General features: G+C 42.2%; 1 protein-coding gene across 2 annotated transcripts in view; it reads right to left on the reverse strand.

Annotated features, from left to right (window-relative positions):
• The window catches only part of trpm3 (transient receptor potential cation channel, subfamily M, member 3), a 211,583-nt gene that overhangs the window by 72,432 nt on the left and 117,799 nt on the right, over positions 1–21,352 (reverse strand). For both annotated transcript variants that reach the window (XM_031830291.1, XM_031830293.1), the window contains exons 7-8: positions 5,725–5,899; positions 3,687–3,810 (exon numbers count right to left, since the gene is read on the reverse strand). In XM_031830291.1, coding sequence (XP_031686151.1) covers positions 3,687–3,810; positions 5,725–5,899 — 299 coding nt within the window. The remainder of the gene's footprint in view (positions 1–3,686; positions 3,811–5,724; positions 5,900–21,352) is intronic.

Genomic DNA, 21,352 nt, shown 5'->3' on the forward strand with positions numbered 1-21,352 from the left:
ACAAGAGGCTTAGTTTTCTGTCCTTATGCAGGGGTAAGAAATACACCCCTCCTCTTCTCAATTTGTATCCTACAGAGTGCTTACTGTTGGTATAACATGTCTATATTTAATCGTGATGTATGTGTTCGTTGGTTAGACATATACCTCCATATATGTTTTTCTCTTGCACACAGATATGCTGTAGCCTCTAATACCAATTGGTCTACAGTCTGTGTGAAGGGAATATCTCATTCTGTAGATGACTGACACTTTCATGCCTATTGATTGACACGTGTCACTCGTCAATGATTGATGACACACCATAGACATCCGCCTGTCACACCATCACATGTCGAGGAGAGGGCAGAGGAGAGAAGAGACATACTAGTCACTAGTGGGAAGCACCACTTTTAAGTGAGAATGGATGCTGTTTCATCATGTTGCTCGTCAGTGGTGGAAAAAGTACCCCATTGTCATAATTCAGTAAAAGTATAGATGCCTTAATAGAAAGTTAAGTAAACGTCAAAGTCAACCAGTAAAATACTACTTGAGTAAAAGTCTAAAAGTATTTGGTTTTAAATATACTTAAGTATCAAAAGTAGAAGTAAAAATAGAATAGAGCTAAGTACAGGCAAAATCCTAACAGTAAACCTGTTTCCAACAGATACTGGGAGACAATTCACCTTTCAGCAGGATAATAAACTAAAACACAAGGCCAAATATTATACACTGGAGTTGCTTACCAAGACATTCAATATTCCTCAGTTGCCTTGTTACATTTTAAATCGGATTGAAAATCTATTGGCAAGACTTGAACATGGCTGTCTAGCAATGATCAACAGCCAACTTGACAGAGCTTTAAAAATAATATTGTGCAAATATTGTACAATCCAGGTGTGCAAAGTTCATACAGACTTACCCAGAAAGAATGACAGCTGTAATCGATGCCAAAGGTGATTCTAACATGTATCGATTCAGGGGTGTGAATACATTTCTGCATTTCATTCTCAATACATTTTCAAAAATGTCTAATACTTCTCACTTTACCGTTATGGTGTATTGTGTGTAATTGGGTGGGAATTATATATTTTTTCATACATTTTGAATTCAAGCTGTAACACAACAAAATGTGGAATGTATAAAATGTAGTCAAAAGTTCAGTGTTCAGTACACATTCCTTACACATGACCCGCTATGGAGATGGCTACTAATAGAAATCTTCATCGAAACACTGACTACACGAAAGAGCACCGCACATGCTGTGTGAAACCGCGCAGATTTGAATGTCATGGTGACATATAGGCTACAAGCCCAAAGGATTCTCAGTCATATTCCATCATCCAAACACATTAGTCCCACGTCATCAGAAATCTTACGGCATTGCTTTATCTACTCAACGCCACACTACCGTGCTTGGCATTAGCATTAGCCCGCATTAGCCTCAGCCAAACTAGACCAAGGTGGCAGCACAAACCAACCACTCTTCCTCAGTATGATCCATCCCATAGATGACATACTGTACTGTAGTAAAGTAGTGGTAGATAGTGGTGGCAGTAGTTGAGGAAGAGATTTACTATTTTGCCTATCAGATATTCTTGGCTCCACAGCTGCTCTAGAGACTCCACGCGACTGGGTGTCCTGGAGTTCCATCTGCTTGAGCGTGGAAACCTCACAGAGCTCAGATCAATCCACTTACACACCCAACATCTGTGATGAGCATCTCTCTCTCTCTCTCTCTCACACACACTATGTGGGAATGTGCATTTCTCTCGCTATGTGTGTGTCCATATAAGGGGGAAGAAAACATGGAAGAGAAAATAGGATGCACAATGAAAAGGAGAAAACAACCACACCTACATAAATCATCACATTACAAGGCACATTTGTTGGGGCACCTGACAAAGGAACAAAGGAGAGACAAAATGAACGCACAAAAATTGACGCAAAACATTCAACAAAGTGTATATATTGTTTAATTTCAATAGATATACAATTGCAAAACAATAAATTACGTAGGGAGAGGAGGGACCCTTCCAATACATGTGGTTCAGTTGCTCATAGTAAAAGTATGTGCAACCATGAATAACATGTCAACAATAGCAGCTAACATGTGTCAATATGGTTGGAAAGTGGAGACAAATGTAAACATTACTGGAGACACCTTATGCTTGCAAAGTGTAGTGCAGTAGCAACTGTAAATGCGTGAATTGGTACACCCCACAGTTAGCCAAGTTAGTTAGCTAGACAAAAATGTTTGCAGTTATTTAACTTAGCAACTGCCCCTACACTGTTTTGCTAGCTACCATAATGTTATTGTGTAAAAAAAAAACATATCCCCGATTTGACATGGTGTCTCCGGTTGTGTTCATATTTTAACGATTGTGATGAAATCCACTTTCCAAGCATATTGTGCAACTGAGATTTGAATGTGTGTATTATAAACAAAGTGTGTATTTTAAAACCTTTATATAACAGAGTGTGCATTTGCATATTGAGGCCAACTTTCCATGCAAATTACATGATGCATGTGCTTGTGTAACCAACTGTTAAATTAGAATATTGTAAAGCAAAGGCATGTGTTTGTTTTGTGCATGCAGGCTAATGGAGGCTCAGGTGTTTAATGAGTACAGACACAGTGAGTGTTATTTTCATCTCAGGCACAGTATGTATGACGATAATATATCATGGTTTGGAATGCAGTGTGTGTGTGTGTGTGTGTGTGTGTGTGTGTGTGTGTGTGTGTGTGTGTGTGTGTGTGTGTGTGTGTGTGTGTGTGTGTGTGTGTGTGTGTGTGTGTGTGACTAATACCGTCTGTCTGGAACTCAAAACTCACTGATTACCATGTGATTACCTTCATTATCCACTTACCATAGTGCTTGTTTCTTGCCCTGTGAAATGTGACTTTGTGCCAGGCATAGTGCAGTGATAATATGTATCATTGTGTTTGTAGTGGGACAGTGTACTACACATTGAGGATGATCACTATAATAAGCATGCAGCTTCTCTCTGCAAGAAACACTGATCTGAAGAGACCTTGTCACCGCCTGAGCTAGGGAAGGTTAATTAGGGAAGGTTAATTATGTGAGTGACAGTTCACTAAACACAGCTTGTGGGGTATGTTTCAAATGGATATGACAGATGGACAGGAGAGAAAGCAGCCTAAAGCCGAACCAGTAGGTCCTGGATGACATCAGAGGGCCTTTAAATACACAGCCCTGTCACAGCCCCAATCCCCTAGATGCAGATGTAAGCAATATGGCAGAAATTCCACTAGCCTATTAGACGTGGAGGTGGAGCTGCTATAATATTGCTTAAACCTATCACATCCTCTCAGATCTCCACTAGTGTCTAGGGGGTAAGGGCTAAAGGGGTTGTTTCTGGACAGGGCCACAGTCTCATTATTCTCTTTTTTTATCTTTACATTGACATCTATGTTTTTCTCCCTAATCCCCATCACACTGGTGCTTGAGACTTTGTACAGTTGATCAGGGCTCTCCAACCCTGTTCCTGGAGAGCTACCGTCCTGTAGGTTTTCACTCCTACTCTAATCTAGCACACCTGATTCTATTAATTAGCTGGTTGATAAGCTGAGTCAGGTTAGTTACAACTGGGGTTGGAGAGAAAACCTAAAGCCTGGCAGTAGAGGCATGGGGAGTTAGGGTAGGGGATGTTTCCAAGGTGATGAGTGAGCGAGCCTGAACACTCACCAGCTCCTTCTTCTTCATGCATTCCATGAGGATGATGAAGAGGTGCTGGGCCTGGGTCCGGCTGTACGTGAAGGTCTTCTGGATGGTCACCAGCAACTGGTCCCTCAGAGACTCATTTATGATCCTGGTAAAAATGAGCGAAAAGGAGAAAGAGGAGAGGGATAGAGGGAGGAAGAGCAGAAGGGAGAAAGGAGAGATGATGAATTGTGGCCGATAAGGGTAAAAGAGACCTGGACGAGAAACTTACATTTAAGTTGAAGTATTAAAGGCATACCTCAGGATTTTGGCAATGATGCCCTTTATCTACTTACCCAGAGTCAGATGAACTCGGGGATACCATTTTTATGTTTCTGTGTCCAGTATGAAGGACATTATAGGTAGTTGCGCTAACTACAGCCATTGCCCTAACGCTAGTTAGCATTGGCTCGCAACACTACCTCTAACTTCCTTCATACTGGACACAGACATAAAATTGGTATCCACGAGTTCATAAAGGGCCTCATTGCCAAATGATCCATTTAACGTTTATCCTAAGTATTTATTAGGACTGTATTTGGGACACACTACTAATGCACCTAGAGATAGGGGGCAGTATTTCCACTTTGGATGAATTGCGTGCCCATAGTGAACTGCATCAAAATCTGTCCTAAATTGCTAATATATGCATATTATTATTAATATTGGATAGAAAACACTCTGAAGTTTCTAAAACCGTTTGAATTATGTCTGTGAGTATAACAGAACTCACAGGGCAGGCAATCTTCCAAACAAGTTTTGAAATCCTGAAAGTTGGGGCAACTTTGACGTCATCGCCCCCTCCCTTCCCAACAAGTTATGGATCTGGAAACACTTCCTACGTCTTCCACTAGATGTCCTCATTCAGTAGAAAGTGTAATGGAGCATTTGCTGTGAACTTTGACCTAATGGGAAGGAAAGTATTTGGTGTCGCAAAAGGATGCCATTTTGTTGAGGCGCGTTTGCCTTTGAGTGCTTCGGCTGTTCCAATCAGCCCCAGATGAAAACTAATGATCCGGTTGGAATGCTATTGGATATATATGATTATAACATCCTGAAGATTGATTCTGCACTTAGTTTGACCAGTTTCTTCGACCTGTAATATGTCATTTGGAAGTTTTGATGCAAAGTTATCCTGGACCAGAAGTCATTTTTTGGGCATTTGAGCTGAAAGTGGTAGCAAATGCTGCTACTTGGACACTAGAATTGAACATTATGAAACAAAATGATGTATTGTTGAACTAGGACTCCTTGCACTACATTCTGATGAAAGATCATCAAAGGTAAGGGAATATTTATGTTGTATTTCTGTTGATTCCAACATGGCGGAGAAATATTGTTACGTCTGAGCGCCGTCTCAGATTATTGCAATGTTAGGCTTTTTCCGTAACGTAAAAAAAAAGTGACACAGCGGTTGCATTAAGAACCAGTGTATCTTTAATTATATGTAGAACATGTATCTTTAGTCAAAGTTTATGATGATTATTTCTGTTATCTGGCGTAGCTTTCTATAATTCCTCCGGATATTTTGGAGGATGTTCTGAACATGGCGTCAATGTAAACCGAGATTTATGGATATAAAATGCATATTATCGAACAAAACATAAATGTACTGTGTAACATGTCATATGACTGTCATCTGATGAAGATTTTCAAGAGGTTAGAGATGGATATTTTTTTTTATCCTGCTTTTGTGATTTTGATCTTTTGTTGGAAAAAATGGCTACGTTTTTTCTTTGGTTTGGTGGTAGTCTAACATAAATATATGTTGTGTTTTCGCCGTAAAACATTTAAAAAATCTGACACGCTGGGTAGATGAACAAGGTGTTTATCTTTCATTTGAGGTATTGGACTTGTTCATGTGTGGAGGTTAAATATTTCTAAAGAATATTTTTGCATTCCCTGCGCCACCTTTTCAGCTGAACGGTGGAGTTCCTGTAGGGGAACCCATCGCCTTAAGAAGTTTTAATTAATGCACCCGCAATACTGTAGCAAATCTGTGTATGTGATATGTGACACGTACCCTCCCTCCTCAGAGTACTTGTGTCCAAATGCCAGGATGTCCGAAGCACGCCCGCTCCCATCACACACCACCACGGGCACAGGTGGCGTGTCCCTTAGGTACTCTAACACGATGGAGATCACATTAGGACCCCCCTCCACTATCAGAGCCACCACTGGCACTCCCTGACCAATACCTACAGAGAGAGAAAGGGAGGAAGGGGGGAGGGAGCAAAAGAGAAAGAGAGAGAGATAGTGGTGGAAGAAGGAAGGAAAACCAGACAGGAAAGAAATCAGAAAACAGAGAAAAAAAAGGTGCAAACAAAAAGCACTCATTAAATCCCACAGGAGTACCCTGACAGACAGCCACGAGGGAGGTGTGACTGACAACATTTAAATGGGGGCCGTGTTGCGTGCCACAATTCAACAAGTGCCCCGACATCTCACCTCTCAACTAAAATAGAAATGCTGCTTAAAGATGAATTTGTGCCACAAGTCTGGCAGCAGCATTCAGAGAGAGTTTCCTATTTCTATGGATATTTCTGAGCATCTAGCGGAAGCACGGAGCCGCGCTTGAGCCGCATAGATGCCCTGGAGCGAGTACACTCCTGCTGCACAGAGGGACGGACTCAAATTGGCTAATCAGAAGCTATTAAAGGGATATTTCGGGATTTTGGCAATGAAGTCCTAACTAGTGTTAGCGCAAAGACAGTCTCCTGAGCTAAGCTAGTTAGCTTTGGCCCGAGAAACTACCTCTACCTTCCTTCATTCTGGACGCAGAGACATACAAATAGTATCCGGAAGTTCATCTGACTCCGGGGAAGTAGATAAAGGGTTTCATTGCCAAAATCCTGAACTATCCCTTTAAGACTCATTAGAGGTAATTAACAGGTGGGTTCTGGAGCTTACACAGGCTGGGAGAACGGGCTTGGAAAGAGAAAGGATGCACATAAGCCCTACAGTACCAAACCCCCACAAGGACGCCCAGTTCTCTCTGAGCTTCTCGCTCTCTCTCTCTCTCTTTCTGTCACACTCTCTGTCTCTCATTTAGCTGCCGCCAGTCAGTTTTTTCACTCAAATTCAAAAGCCATGTCCCTGCTGGATCCTCCCTCCCATCCTTGCCTGCATAATTTCACTGTGGATAGGTGGGCCACTGACTCAGGGCCCGCTCACACACGTGCCATCATTGTGTCTTGCTCGCTACAGGCAAAGTTACATAAAGAGGGAGCTATTTTAGGGCCTAGCATACTTTAAAGGTAAGAACATCACCACACTGTACATCAGGCGCAGGAGAACAAGTAGGCTCGTCTATTCATAACGGTTTTAATTGACTTCTTCTCTTACTCTTTACCTCTTCATGTGTCATGAGCAAGCGATGATGGCTACTGCGGTTTGAGGGACACCACTCGCACCTGAAGGGATTAGGCTCCAATTGACAAGACACCAGATGAGGAAGGGAGAGCGCAGCTGGGTCGTTGCTAATTGGCTAGAGAGAGAGAGAGAGAGCGAGAGAGCGGTGCCTGCATACACCACAACACACCACACCACTCGAACTCTGGATGAAAGAGCAGGTACAGACTGCACTGTCTTACAGTATGTCTCCTACTAAAGCTAGTTGATATGTCTGAGGGTTAGAGCAAGGTGTTGGCAACAAGGTGCTGGGTGGTGGGTTTCCATTCCCACTTGGGCCACATCTACAGAATATTTGTTTAAGTGTCAATGCTAGCAGTTCTGCAAGTGGCTTGGAATAAAAGCGGTCTGATAAATGACCATGCTATATTGTTATTATATGAATATCTATGGTCTCTCAGGTAGAGTAGGGACATCAGTATTCCTTCTTAACTTACATCACAGAGCCATTTAGAAACAGATGGACAGTTATCTTTGTGCTCTTTGTTTGGGTAGGATAGAAGAGCTGTGAAAAGAGCTCTCCAAAATGGAAAATATTCAAAAGTTTCTAAAAAAGATAACCAATCTCTCATAGTTGTGTGGGGAGGAGATTACTCTGGAGTCTAGGGAGTAGAACGTTAGGCTTTGTGAGACAAGTCATTTGTTTTGTCAGCACACACTGTGTCAGTACCTCCTCTGATAACGTTTCCACAACATCTAACAGTCATGTTGCTGAAATGAAATCAGGGCATTTACAAGCCCAATATCAAACAGATTCTTTAACAGATACCATTACCCCATCACTAACATGTTCACTACCATCCCGTTTATATAAGAGACATCATCAATTTTGAGTTTTCTGTGTTAGATTAGTGGAGGCTTTACTTGTGCTAGGAGCTCGTAACTGGAACAGATCAATCCTTTTCTCTCTTTGAATGCTCTCGCTCCATCTCTCTTTCTATCTCCGCTGGCAGCTCCACACACCCAACCACCCCTCTGTATCTACTCCCCCCCCCCCCCCCCCTCTTTCTCTCTACCTCTCCCTCTGACGTCCACGGCCCCTGCTCAAAAATATTAAGAGAAAGAAAGAGAGCGACAGCACGGAAGAGGGGAGGAGGAGAGAAAAAAGGCCGTTAGAGCGAGCCTCACCATCCTCCAACATCTATCTTTAGCCCGGTAGGGAGGGGTTGTGAGGGGAACACATGTGACACGCTTAAAAGGACCTCATTATGGTTCCATTGACTCACCCAGAGAAACATTAGCATGGCTGGAGGAGGTTTCTCTATGTGGGTCGTTTTCACACGTCTCGGCCTACCCTCATCATCCCGACTGCATTTGCTAGCACCTATTTCTTCAGAGAGGACTGGCAAATTGGAGCCATGAATGTATTAAGATGTGAAATGTAGAGAAGAGAAGGTTAGAGATGGACATAAAGGTCCGGGTTCTACAGAGCTGCTGCTCCATTTCCATTACTTATGTCTCCGTCACGCTTTGACTGGTCTGTTCTTCTGTTCTCTTCTGGATAGAATCCATCCAATTCTATTTGAGCTGTGCTGCGTCGTGGAAGGATTTGTGACCCAAAACGAGTCATGCTCACTAAGACCAAGAGAATTAAGTTAGATTGTGGGAATTTACCTTTTCAGGGGGATAGCATGGAAAGAAAGGTGTGAGTGTGAAATGGAAGAGATTTGAACCCATGCCAGCACAGGTATGACTGTGTGCTGGAAGTGGTGGCACTAACCACTAGACCACCGGATTGTGGGATATTGTTTACTGCAGGGGTAGGCCTACTCAACCACTATTTGAGTAGGTCTGGTCATACAAATGTGCTAGATGGGAAAGGTTGGATTTTGTCAAACCCCCAAATTGAATCAAATGTATTTTACTGTACAGTAATGGCCAAAAGTTTAGAGAATGACACAAATATACATTTTCACAAAGTCTGCTGCCTCAGTTTGTATGATGTCAATTTGCATACACTCCAGAATGTTATGAAGAGTGATCAGATGAATTGCAATGAATTGCAAAGTCCCTCTTTGCCATGCAAATGAACTGAATCCCCCCAAAACATTTCCACTGCATTTCAGCCCTGCCACAAAAGGACCAGCTGACATGTCAGTGATTCTCTCGTTAACACAGGTGTGAGTGTTGACGAGGACAAGGCTGGAGATCACTCTGTCATGCTGATTGAGTTCGAATAACAGACTGGAAACTTCAAAAGGAAGGTGGTGCTTGGAATCATTGTTCTTCCTCTGTCAACCATGGTTACCTGCAAGGAAACACGTGCCGTCATCATTGCTTTGCACAAAAAGGGCTTCACAGGCAAGGATATTGCTGCCAGTAAGATTGCACTTAAATCAGCCATTTATCGGATCATCAAGAACTTCAAGGAGAGCAGTTTGAATGTTGTGAAGAAGGCTTCAGGGCGCCCAAGAAAGTCCAGCAAGCGCCAGGACCGTATCCTAAAGTTGATTCAACTGCGGGATCGGGGCCCCACCAATACAGAGCTTGCTCAGGAATGTCAGCAGCCAGGTGTGAGTGCATCTGCATGCACAGTGAGGTGAAGACTTTTGGAGGATGGCTTGGTGTCAAGAAGGGAGGCAAAGAAGCCACTTCTCTCCAGGAAAAACATCAGGGACAGACTGATATTCTGCAAAAGGTACAGGGATTGGACTGCTGAGGACTGGGGTAAAGTCATTTTCTCAGATTATTTGGGGCATCCGGAAAAAAGCTTTTAGACAAAGTGAGTGCTACCATCAGTCCTGTGCCATGCCAACAGTAAAGCATCAATGAACAATGATTTTTGACAGCATGATGGAGCACCTTGACATAGGGCAAAGTGATAACTAAGTGGCTTTGGGAACAAAACATCAATATTTTGGGTCCATGGCCAGGAAACTCCCCAGACCTTAATCCCATTGAGAACTTGTGCTCAATCCTCAAGAGCTGGGTGGACAAACAAACAAAACCCCACAAATTCTGACAAACTCCAAGCATTGATTATGCAAGAATGGGCTGCCATCAGTCAGGATGTGGCCCAGAAGTTAATTGACAGCATGCCAGGGTGGATTGCAGAGGTCTTGAGAAAGAAGGTTCAACACTGCAAATATTGACTCTTTGCATCAACTTCATGTAATTTATGAAATGGTTGTAATTATACATCAGTATTCCATAGTAACATCTGCCAAAAATATCTAAAGACACTGAGGCAGCAGGCTTTGTGAAAATTAGTATTTGTGTCATTCTCAAAACTTTTGGCCACGACTGTATATGGCCATTTTACAACACCAGTTGTCACAATGTGCTATACAGATATCCAGCCTGAAACCCTACCTAGCAACCCATGCGACCCCAAACTATTCAACCTGTTCACACCCCTCGTTGGCAGAGAGAAAATGTTGCCATTTTAAAGCTTATTTCCTGCAAAACACATTTGGCCATGTCACTGGGGTCGAGGCCCCTGGGTCCATATTCTGGTATGATAACTACAAGATTTAGATAGCTGGTTAGCCTAACTTACCTATCTAGCTAACATGGACTAGTAGTTGATCAACTGGACATTTCAGGTCATAAATAGCTCTCTAAGGTCTGTCAGTGAATGACATAAAAAGAGGAAAACTGCACATGCACTACAGAATTTCGAAATTGCACCTTGTGTATTCTATTGTTACAACTGTCAATAATTTGAAAGCCCCTATACAAAAAACAAAAACTTTACTTTCATTTTTTTTTTAAGTCAGGACCCACGGTCTGTATTGAACCTGTTCTGGGTCCAGATCCTGACAGAGTCCCGTCTGTTTATTATGTCTGTTCTACTGGGAAATGTCCCCTGTAAACCCCTGGTTTTGGTCAGTGCACATGGTGACAGAGACACTCCTGATTCCGTGGATCACCTGTCCCTGGTATGATTCCCTTTCCCTGGCTTCCCTGCTGATTTCCCTGGCAGTCTCAGAGATGACAATACTGACAGTGAGCCATCTCTCTCGCTCTTCACACCGTTAGCCATCTGCTTATAGCCACACCTCAGTCGCCGCTTCAACAGGCACTGCACTTCCACCATGACAGATGAAAGGTGATGGGTATTTCACTCACCTCTTCCTAACCCCGTGGTCTCAAATACAATTATCTACCTGGCCAGTGTGTATGTTTTTACTCCGTCCCAGCATTAGCATACCACATTCAACTAATCAAGGAAGGTGTCTATTGAAGATCATGATTGGTTGATTAGTCGAATTGGTTGTGTTAGTGCTGGTTTAGAGCATACCTGCATATCCAGGCCCTCCGGGAATTGTGTTTGAGTCCACTGTCCTAACCACTCCAATCATCTCTTCATCTACGGCCACTCTCTTCTAAAAACTCATTATCTGTACTGTGGATCCCAGGTGAGGTTAGGGCATCTGATTAGAATCCAATTTCAGTAGGGGCCATTTCTCATCCTTTACATATTACTGTGAGTAAAAACGGTGTGACTTTGAGGAACAGATCCCCCCCCCCCCCCTACACACACCTTAGAGCTGATGCGGGAGTAAGTGAAGGATACATGAAGAGAAAATTCACACAGCATGACAAATGTCTCTCCTCTCTCTCCATCCTCTTGTATATTCTCATCCTCCTATTCAGAAGAGTACTCTCAAAGGAATCACCTCGCCTCGCTTTCCACTTCCTCTTTCATTCCCTTTCTCTCTCTGAGACTAGTGCATGATTGCAAACAACAGAGAACTGTGGCCATCACCAGAGACTGGAGAGTTGTGCTTCCATCTGCAGTCTCACTCTATTATCTGGCTGGTTATGTGGAGAGACGGGAGTCAGGCGGGAGTCTGGTGTGAACAGAGAAAGCACACTGTTCATCAAGGCTTCCTATAGTCGCCTGGCCTTGGACAAATAGGAACAAGGCTATGTGAGGATGAGTTGTTTAAAGGGGGACAATGGGAGATGACAAGCGCATAAATAAGAGATGATGAGTGGACTAGAGGACAGGGGGGTGGATGACAATGGCTAGATGATCTAGCGGCTATTCCTATGGTCATACGAATCAAATCAAATACATTTGTATTGGTTGCGTACAAATATGTTGCTGATGTTGACACAGCAGCGAAATGCTTATATTTCTAGATCCACATACAATACAAAACCTAACAATACAAAACAATACACACAAATCCCCAAAATGTATATAATTGTGTGTATAGACAGTTGGGACAGCATATGAATAGAAATGGTGAGTACAGCAGATGTTATATATAGTTATATGAGCCTTGACTAGAATACAGTATATACATATGAAATGGACAAAACAGTGTGTAAACATTATTAAGTGACAGAGTACCGGGTGGTAGCTGGCTAGTAACAGTGACTAAGGTTCAGGGCAGGGTACTGGGCGGAGGCTGGCTAGTGGTGAGGGTTTAATCTGATGTTGTGGAGATAGAAGCTGGTCCTTGATGATATTTTTGGCCTTCCTGTGACACTAGGTGCTGTAGATGTCCTGGAGGGCAGGCAGTGTGCCACCGGTGATGCGTTGGGCTGATCGCATCACCCTCTGGAGAGCCCTACCGTTGTGGACGGTGCAATTTCCATACCAGGCGGTGATACAGTCCGGCAGGATGCTCTCAATGGTGCATCTATAGAAGGGTCTTATGGGACAAGCCAAATTTCTTCAGCCTTCTTCAGCCTTCTGTGTGAATGGACCGTTTCTGGTTGTCAATGATGTGCACACCAAGGAACTCCCTATATGTTGTCTCGTCGTTGTTGGTAATTAGGCCTACAACTGTTATGTCATCAGCAAACTTGATGATTGAGTTGGAGACGTGAGTGGCTACGCAGTCATGTGTGAACAGGGAGAGGGCTGAGAACGCACCCTTGTGGGGTCCCCGTGTTGAGGATCAGTGTGGCGGAGGTGTTGTTTCCTACCCTCACCACCTGGGGTCGGCCCGTCAGGAAGTCCAGGACCCAGTTGCACAGGGCGGGGTTCAGACCCAGGGCCTCGAGTGATGAGCACTATGGTGTTGAAGGCTGAGGGATCTCTCTTACCTAGTATGTTGTGTAACACAATGTTGAAAACAATAATCCATACTTTATCAGTAAGAAAGACCAAGGAGCACATACTGTAAGAAGACAAGAGGAAGAAGGACAACTGCTAAGGAGGTGGGAGGATACTTGTTGACCCGGAGCAGTTGTTTTTAGAGGAAGCTGGTCAGGGATATTTGCATCTCTTGCTGCTGCTCGACAGTGTCAGGAGGAGAGAAGCATGTACCGTATCTAATCTGGAATGTGAATGTACTGGCCACAGCCACTAAAAACAGCACTTCACCCAAAGCCCTGTCTCTAACCATTTATTCTGTTTACCCTCAGCTTGAGCTGAGCTGTCCCTTTGATATTCATTCACAATAGTACACGAGGCAACAGCCTCATGTAATATGCAGTGGGAGGGAGTATTCACTGAAAAATAAGCACTGTTTTAGTTTAAGCTACAGAAGAGACGTGAGGAGAACGTTTTAGTCATTAGATCTACTAGGAGCCAATTTCTTCCTTGACTTATCTCCATTGGTCCCAGGCCTCCCACAGTGAAAAACCTGAAATTCCCCACTTTCATTAATCTGCATGCTCTGCCCTCATACTATATTTAGCCTCACATTGAAGTGTTTTACCATTTTTATTTTCAGGACAACCAGGGCTACTAGTAGAAATACTTTGACATGAACAGTTCTATCGACACATGTTAATAAATAAACAATGTATGAATAAGTATGCTACAGAAGAGTAGATAAATTGTTTGCTTGGTGTGAAATGAACATCCAACTAGTCAGTGACAAATGTGTGGTGTGTTGAGTTCGTGACAGCAACTATGTGAGCTTATTACAATATTATAAACACGTCCTGGGATTTCCTATGATCTTCTATGTAGAAGAATCTCTTACTTTCTAATAACTATTGTGTGGCTTGTGAGCCTCATTGAATGTACGTGTCCGTGAGAGTCTAGCTTTTCATAGATGGTTCATAATAATAGGTTGTAGCTCAAACCGTTCTGACTTTACAGACTTTTTTGTTGTTTTTGTGAGAATAACTGTTTTTGGGATCCTCCCTGGTCTCACAAACACAGCTGTAGCTCAGCCCCTGTTAATCACACAGACTAATGGTTGCAGAAGAAATGTATAAATCCAATCCAAGAATCAAACAGTCTGTATCTCAAACACACAACGCTTAAAAGAGGTTAGTTGTTCAAAACGCGTCGGCATTGCGGTGGGATGCTTGGGTCTGCATGCAAGAGAAACACAATGTAAAGAATTACTAATATCCATGACAATGTTAATCGATATAACTCATCTGAAATAACGTTCCTTCACCAAGTTTACTACAGTGTGGTACAAGAAATCTTACACTCTTACGTTTTCACGAGCAGAATTATGACAGGTATTGTGTAACACACTGCCATTGAGATTAATAAGGGAGAGATCGAAAATTACAGAATAGTTACCCAGAGTAAAATTGTGGAGGGTCATGCTTTTTACATTTCAGTCAGGGGGAGCGTTTAGTATTTGTTTTCTTTGTCCAGGGGATGGTCATGCAATTTGTGATCAATTAAATGTCATATTGCTTAGGGCTTGAGAATTAGTTGCTTATTATGGTATCTCATGTGTTCCTGATGATGTCCCTCCTCCCCGAGTCTCTGCTGGGAACGCAATATCAAGTGCGCCTTGTGTGGTCTCAATAAAATGATCCATAGCCCATACTTTAGGTCGTAAGCCTAGCCTATTCGAAGAGCATGCTCAGAGAAAAACAGGGACAGTTATATTTCCAATAGTCTTTGTGCTACTGGGATGGTGTATGTATAAAAAAACTAAGCTACACTGCATTACACACTGCAATGGACACGACCTTCCCTGCTCTTGCTGATGTAAAACCTTTTGTGCTGCCTAACAAATGACTGTGCCGTGTACGGTGGCACTTCAGAAGGCGAGTCAATTTGTTAAAAAGAAATATATAAAGTCATATCTGTGCGTGTGGAACTAAGCCTACTGATGTCCTGTTCAGTTTGAGAATGAGAGCATGAAGATGAAATAATATTTTTGAGTGTGGACTGTATTACTGTTCTGTACTGTATTATACTGTGTCATATGGACTAGAATTACAAATCTCGTTCAAACCATGAAGCTGGGAGAGAATGCAATGCTGGTGCAGGACATGTGGCCTACAAAGTTACAATTATAGGCTAGCGATATATATATAATAATAGGGCCTATTTTACAATTGTATAATTAGTAGGCTGACGCATATACACCGAGAATACAAAACATTAAGGACACCTGCTCTTTCCATGACAGACTGACCAGGTGCATCCAGGTTTAAAGCTATGATCCCTTATTGATGTCACTTGTTAAATCCACTTCAATCAGTGTAGATCAAGAGGAGGAAACAGGTTTTTAAGCCTTGTGTCAATTGAGACATGGATTGTGTGTATGCGCTATTCAGAGGGTGAATGTGCCAGACAAAAGATTGAAGTGCCTTTGAACGGGGTATGGTAGTAGGTGCCAGGCGCATCGGTTTGTGTCAAGAACTGAAACCTTGCTGGGTTTTTCACGCTCAACACGTCACTGCGGTCACTGTGGGGACGACGTCGTCTATGCAATTATTGATGAAGCCGATGACTGAGGTGGTATAATCCTCAATTCCATTGGATGAATCCCGGAACATATTCCCGTCTGTGCTAGCAAAACAGTCCTGTAGCGTAGCATCCGTGTCATCTAACCACTTTCGTATTTTCGCTAGTCACTGGTACATCCTGCTTTACTTTTTGGTTGTAAGCAGGAATCAGGAGGATATAATTATGTTCAGATTTGCCATTGATGGAGGGGGAGAGCTCGGGGGTAGATCATTGAAATCTATCTCTGTGTTCCTTTCATTCCGATATGTGGCTATTCAAACTAAAATTATGTTTTACTCTTGTTTCAGTATCCTCTTTTGTCTGAGAAACCTTGTGGTGTGACATATCCCAGGGGACCCTGCTGAGAGAAAAATGTATGTGTTTGTTTCTTGACTGTGGACAGGTAATCAAATAAAGGAATGGTGCGCCATCTAAAGCCTTGGGTGGTATTCATTAAGCACAAAATGAAAGCCAACAATCTGAAATGGGGAGGTAATAAGAAACACTCATTATGTTTCGTTAATTGTGCCCTAATAATAGGAGCCTGGTACTGTCAATGAGCAGTAAACCAACAGTGTGACTCAATGCTCTGGCTGTCGGCTTTTCCAACTTAATGAATTAAATGCATGCAGGCTTCGAACGAGCGTCGTAAAGCCCGAAATCAAGGTCTATTTTGGGAATGGTCTGTTTGGATGCTGTTAATTCATGGATGGTTGGGAATGGTTTGTGGATAGTATACTGCTTGGTTTTGGGATGGTGAGTTGGTTGGGGATGGTTTGTATGTTAGGATGCTGTTAATTACGCTATGAATGTCCAGTTGAGATGCTGTTTTGACGAATGGGCGTCCCTTTGCCTCCCCAGCCCCTTTTATATGAGCCCAGGCATAGGATGACAAAGGGAAGCCCATAAGTCACATGACAGGATGGACAAAGGCTGCAAGTCTCTACCTGCTTCCTGTTGACTTCACAGTCGCCATTGGTGGGTGCCATCTCAGTCTCTGGGCTAGAGTCATGGCCTTTTCTGTTTGACAGGATAAAAACCAGAGCAGTGACTGCCATACACTGAGTGTACAAAACATTCAGTGTTGTTTACTCTATAACCTGTAAATTCATATGCCTTGCGACCATGAAATATACAGTCGTGGCCAAAAGTTTTGAGAATGACACAACTATTAATTTCACAAAGTTTGCTGCCTCAGTTTGTATGATGGCAATTTGCATATACTCCAGAATGTTATGAAGAGTGATCAGATGAATTGAAATGAATTGCAAAGTCCCTCTTTGCCATGCAAATGAACTGAATCCTCCAAAAACATTTCCACTGCATTTCAGCCCTACCACAAATGGACCTGCTGACATCATGTCAGTGATTCTCTCATTAACACAGGTGTGAGTGTTGAGGAGGACAAGGCTGGAGATCACTCTGTCATGCTGATTGAGTACGAAAAACATACTGGAAACTTCAAAAGGAGGGTGGTGCTTGGAATCATTGTTCTTCCTCTGTCAACCATGGTTACCTGCAAGGAAACATGTGCCGTCATCATTTCTTAGCACAAAAAGGGCTTCACAGGCAAGGATATTGCTGCCAGTATGATTTCACCTAAGTCAACCATTTATTGGATCATCAAGAACTGCAAGGAGAGCGGTTCAATTGTTGTGAAGAAGGCTTCAGGGTGCCCAAGAAAGTACAGCAAGCGCCAGGACCATCTCCTAAAGTTGATTCAGCAGCGGGTTAAGGGGCACCACCAGTACAGAGCTTAACTTCGTTGGGACTGGAGGGCAGTATTGAGTAGCTTGGATGAATAAGATGCCCAGAGTAAACTGCCTGCTACTCAGGCCCAAAAGCTAGAATATGCATATAATTAGTATATTTGGATAGAAAACACTCTGAAGTTTATAAAACTGTTTGAATGATGTCTGTGAGTATAACAGAACTGATATGACAGGCAAAAACCTGAGAAGAAATCCACCAGGAAGTAGGTAATCTGAGGTTTGTAGGTTTTCAAGTCTTTGCCTATCCAATATACAGTGTCTATGGGGTCATATTGCACTTCTTAAGGCTTCCACTAGATGTTAACAGTCTTTAGAACCTTGTTTCATGCTTCTACTGTGAAGGGGGAGCGAATAAGAGCTGTTTGACTAAGAGGTCTGGCAGAATGCCATGAGCTAAATCACACACGCGAGACAAAGGAATTGTCCTGTTGGAATATTATTGAAAATTGATGATAAAAACATCCTAAAGATTGATTCTATACATCGTTTGACATGTTTCTACGAACTGTAATATAACTTTTTTGACTTTTCGTTTGAACTAAGTGCTCGCGCATTGTGCATTTGGATTACTGTACTAAACGCGCAAACAAAAAGGAGGTATTTGGACATAAATTATGGACTTTATCGAACAAAACAAACATTTATTGTGGACCTGGGATTCCTGGGACTGTATTCCGATGAAGATCATCAAAGGTAAGTGAATATTTATAACGCTATTTCTTTTTTTTTTGTGACACATCTCCTTGGTTGGAAAATGGCTGTATGTTTTTCTGACCTAACATAATTGCATGGTGTGCTTTTACCATAATTTTTTTTTTAAATCTGACACAGCGGTTGCATTAAGGAGAAGTTTATCTTTAATTGTGTGTTTAACACTTGTATCTTTTATCAATGTTTATGATGAGTATTTCTGTAATTTGATGTGGCTCTCTGCATTTTCACCGGATGTTTGTTTGAGACAATGCATTTCTGAACATAACACACCTATTTCAAATGAGGTTTTTGGACATAAAGATGAATTTTATCGAACAAAACACACATTTATTGTCTAACATGGAGTCCTGGGAGTGCCATCCGGTGAAGATCATCAAAGGTTAGTGATTCATTTTAACGTTATTTCTGTCTTTTGTGTCACCTCTCCTTCTTTGAAAAATGTCTATGTTTTTCTGTGGCTAGGCGCTGACCTAACATAATCGCAAGGTGTGCTTTCGCCGTAAAGCCTTTTTGAAATCAGATACACGGGCTGGATTAACCTCTCTAGGGTATGTGGGACACTAGCGTCCCATCTGGCCAACATCCGGTGAGATTGCAGAGCGCCAAATTCAAATACAGAAATACTCATTATAAAAATTCAGAAAACAAAACATATTTTACATAGGTTTAAAGATGAACTTCTTGTGAATCCACGTGTCAGATTTACGGCGAAAGCATACCTTACGATTATTTGAGAAGATAATCCAGTTGACAAATTATTACAAACAGTAACCAGCCAAGTAGTAGAGTTAGAAAACTCAGAAATAAAGATAAAATTAATCCCTTAGCTTTGATGATCTTCATATGGTTGCACTCAGAAGACCTTCATTTATTCAATAAATGTTCCTTTTGTTCGATAAAGTCTCTTTTATATCCAAAAACCTCAGTTTTGGTCACGTGTTTTCTTCAGTAATCCACCGGCTCAAATGCAGTCAAAACAGGCAGACAAAAAAAATCCTAATTGTATCCGTAAAGTTCATAGAAACATGTCAAAAGATGTTTATATTCAATCCTCAGGTTGTTTTTAGCCTAAATTATCTATAATATTTCAACCGGACAATAACGTTGTCAATATAAAAGGTAAACAAGAAATGCACACTCTCAGGATTGCGCATGAAAAAGCTCTGTGACACATCAGGGTCCACTCATTCAGACTGGTCTTACTCCCTAATTTATAAGAATACAAGCCTGAAACAATTTCTAAAGACTGTTGACATCTAGTGGAAGGCATAGGAACTGCAAAGTGAGTCCTAAGTCAATGGACACTGTAATGGCATTGAATAGAAAACTACAAAACCAACAAAATAAAATACTTCCTGAATGGATTTCTCTCAGGTTTTCGCCTGCCAAATCAGGTCTGTTATACTCACAGACAATATTTTAACAGTTTTGGAAACGTTAGAGTGTTTTCTATCCAACTCTACCAGTTATATGCATATCATATCGTCTGGGCCCGAGTAGCAGGCCGTTTAATTTGGGCATGCTTTTCATCCAAAATTCCAAAATTCCGAATTCCTACCCTAGAGAAGTTAACCAGAAGTGTATCTTTAAAATGGTGTATAATACTTGTATCTTTGAGGAATTTTAAGTATGAGATTTCTGTTGTTTTGAATTTGGTGTCCTGCAATTTCACTGGCTGTTGGCGAGGTGGGACTAGAGTCCCACATATCCCAGAGAAGTTAATCAGGAAAGGCAGCAGGTAGGTGTGAGTGCATCTGCATGCACAGTGAGGCGAAGACTTTTGGAGGATGGCCTGGTGTCAAGAAGGGAGGCAAAGAAGCCACTTCTCTCCAGGAAAAACATCAGGGACAGACTGATATTCTGCAAAAGGTACAGGGATTGGACTGCTGAGGACTGGGGTAAAGTAATTTTCTTTGAATCCCCTTTCCGATTGTTTGGGGCATCCGGAAAAAAGCTTGGCCGGAGAAGACAAAGTGAGTGCCACCATCAGTCCTGTGTCATGCCAACAGTAAAATATCCTGAGACCATTCATGTGTGGGGTTGCTTCTCAGCCAAGGGAGTGGGCTCACTCACAATTTTGCCTAAGAACACAGCCATGAATAAAGAATGGTACCAACACATCCTCCGAGAGCAACTTCTCCCATCCATCCAGGAACAGTTTGGTGATGAACAATGCTTTTTCCGGCATGATGGAGCACCTTGCCATAAGGAAAAGTGATAACTAAGTGGCTTTGGGAACAAAACATCAATATTTCCATGGCCAGGAAACTCCCAGACCTTAATCCCATTGAGAGCTTGTGGTCAATACTCAAGAGGCGGGTGGACAAACAAAACCCCACAAATTCTGACAAACTCCAAGCATTGATTATGCAAGAATGGGCTGCCATCAGTCAGGATGTGGCCCATAAGTTAATTGACAGCATGCCAGAGCGGATTGCAGAGGTCTTGAAAAAGAAGGGTCAACACTGCAAATATTGACTCTTTGCATCAACTTCATGTAATTGTCAATAAAATCCTTTGACACTTATGAAATGCTTGTAATTATACTTCAGTATTCCATAGTAACATCTGACAATAATATCTAAAGACACTGAAGCCGCAAACGTAATATTTGTGTCATTCTCAAAACTTTTGGCCACGACTGTAGGCCTAAAGGCCGAGACAATAAGAAGACACAGTGGCAGAAAACATTTATCCATAGCTTTGTCCAGTGAAGTCCACAAAGCATATTGCATGTCCAGTAACAGACAGTTAGTTCCATGACCTACAGCATGGTCAAGCAAGTTACTGTTTCCAACATTAAACACCACTAAACAACTTTTGATTTAGAACCACAGAGAGTTACCACAAGTTACAAAGAAAACAGGAGTTGCCTCCACTATTCCAGCACCATTTCAACATCATCAAATCACCTCTGCTTAGTCTGAGACAGTGACAACTAAAAGATACCAAAAACCATTTAGTCCAATCAACGTAGGCTAAATATGATGTGGCTGTCCATGGTTCTGATTTCTGTGTGCGTGTGTGTGTGTGTGTGTGTGTATGTGTGTGTGTGTGTGTGTGTGTGTTTGTGTGTGTGTGCAGAAAAACATGTGCAAGCAGAAAAACATGTTGACTTACCCTACTTGAAGAGAAAC

The sequence above is a fragment of the Oncorhynchus kisutch genome, linkage group LG8, assembly GCF_002021735.2.
Source record: "Oncorhynchus kisutch isolate 150728-3 linkage group LG8, Okis_V2, whole genome shotgun sequence".
In the NCBI taxonomy this organism is placed as follows: Eukaryota; Metazoa; Chordata; class Actinopteri; order Salmoniformes; family Salmonidae; genus Oncorhynchus; species Oncorhynchus kisutch.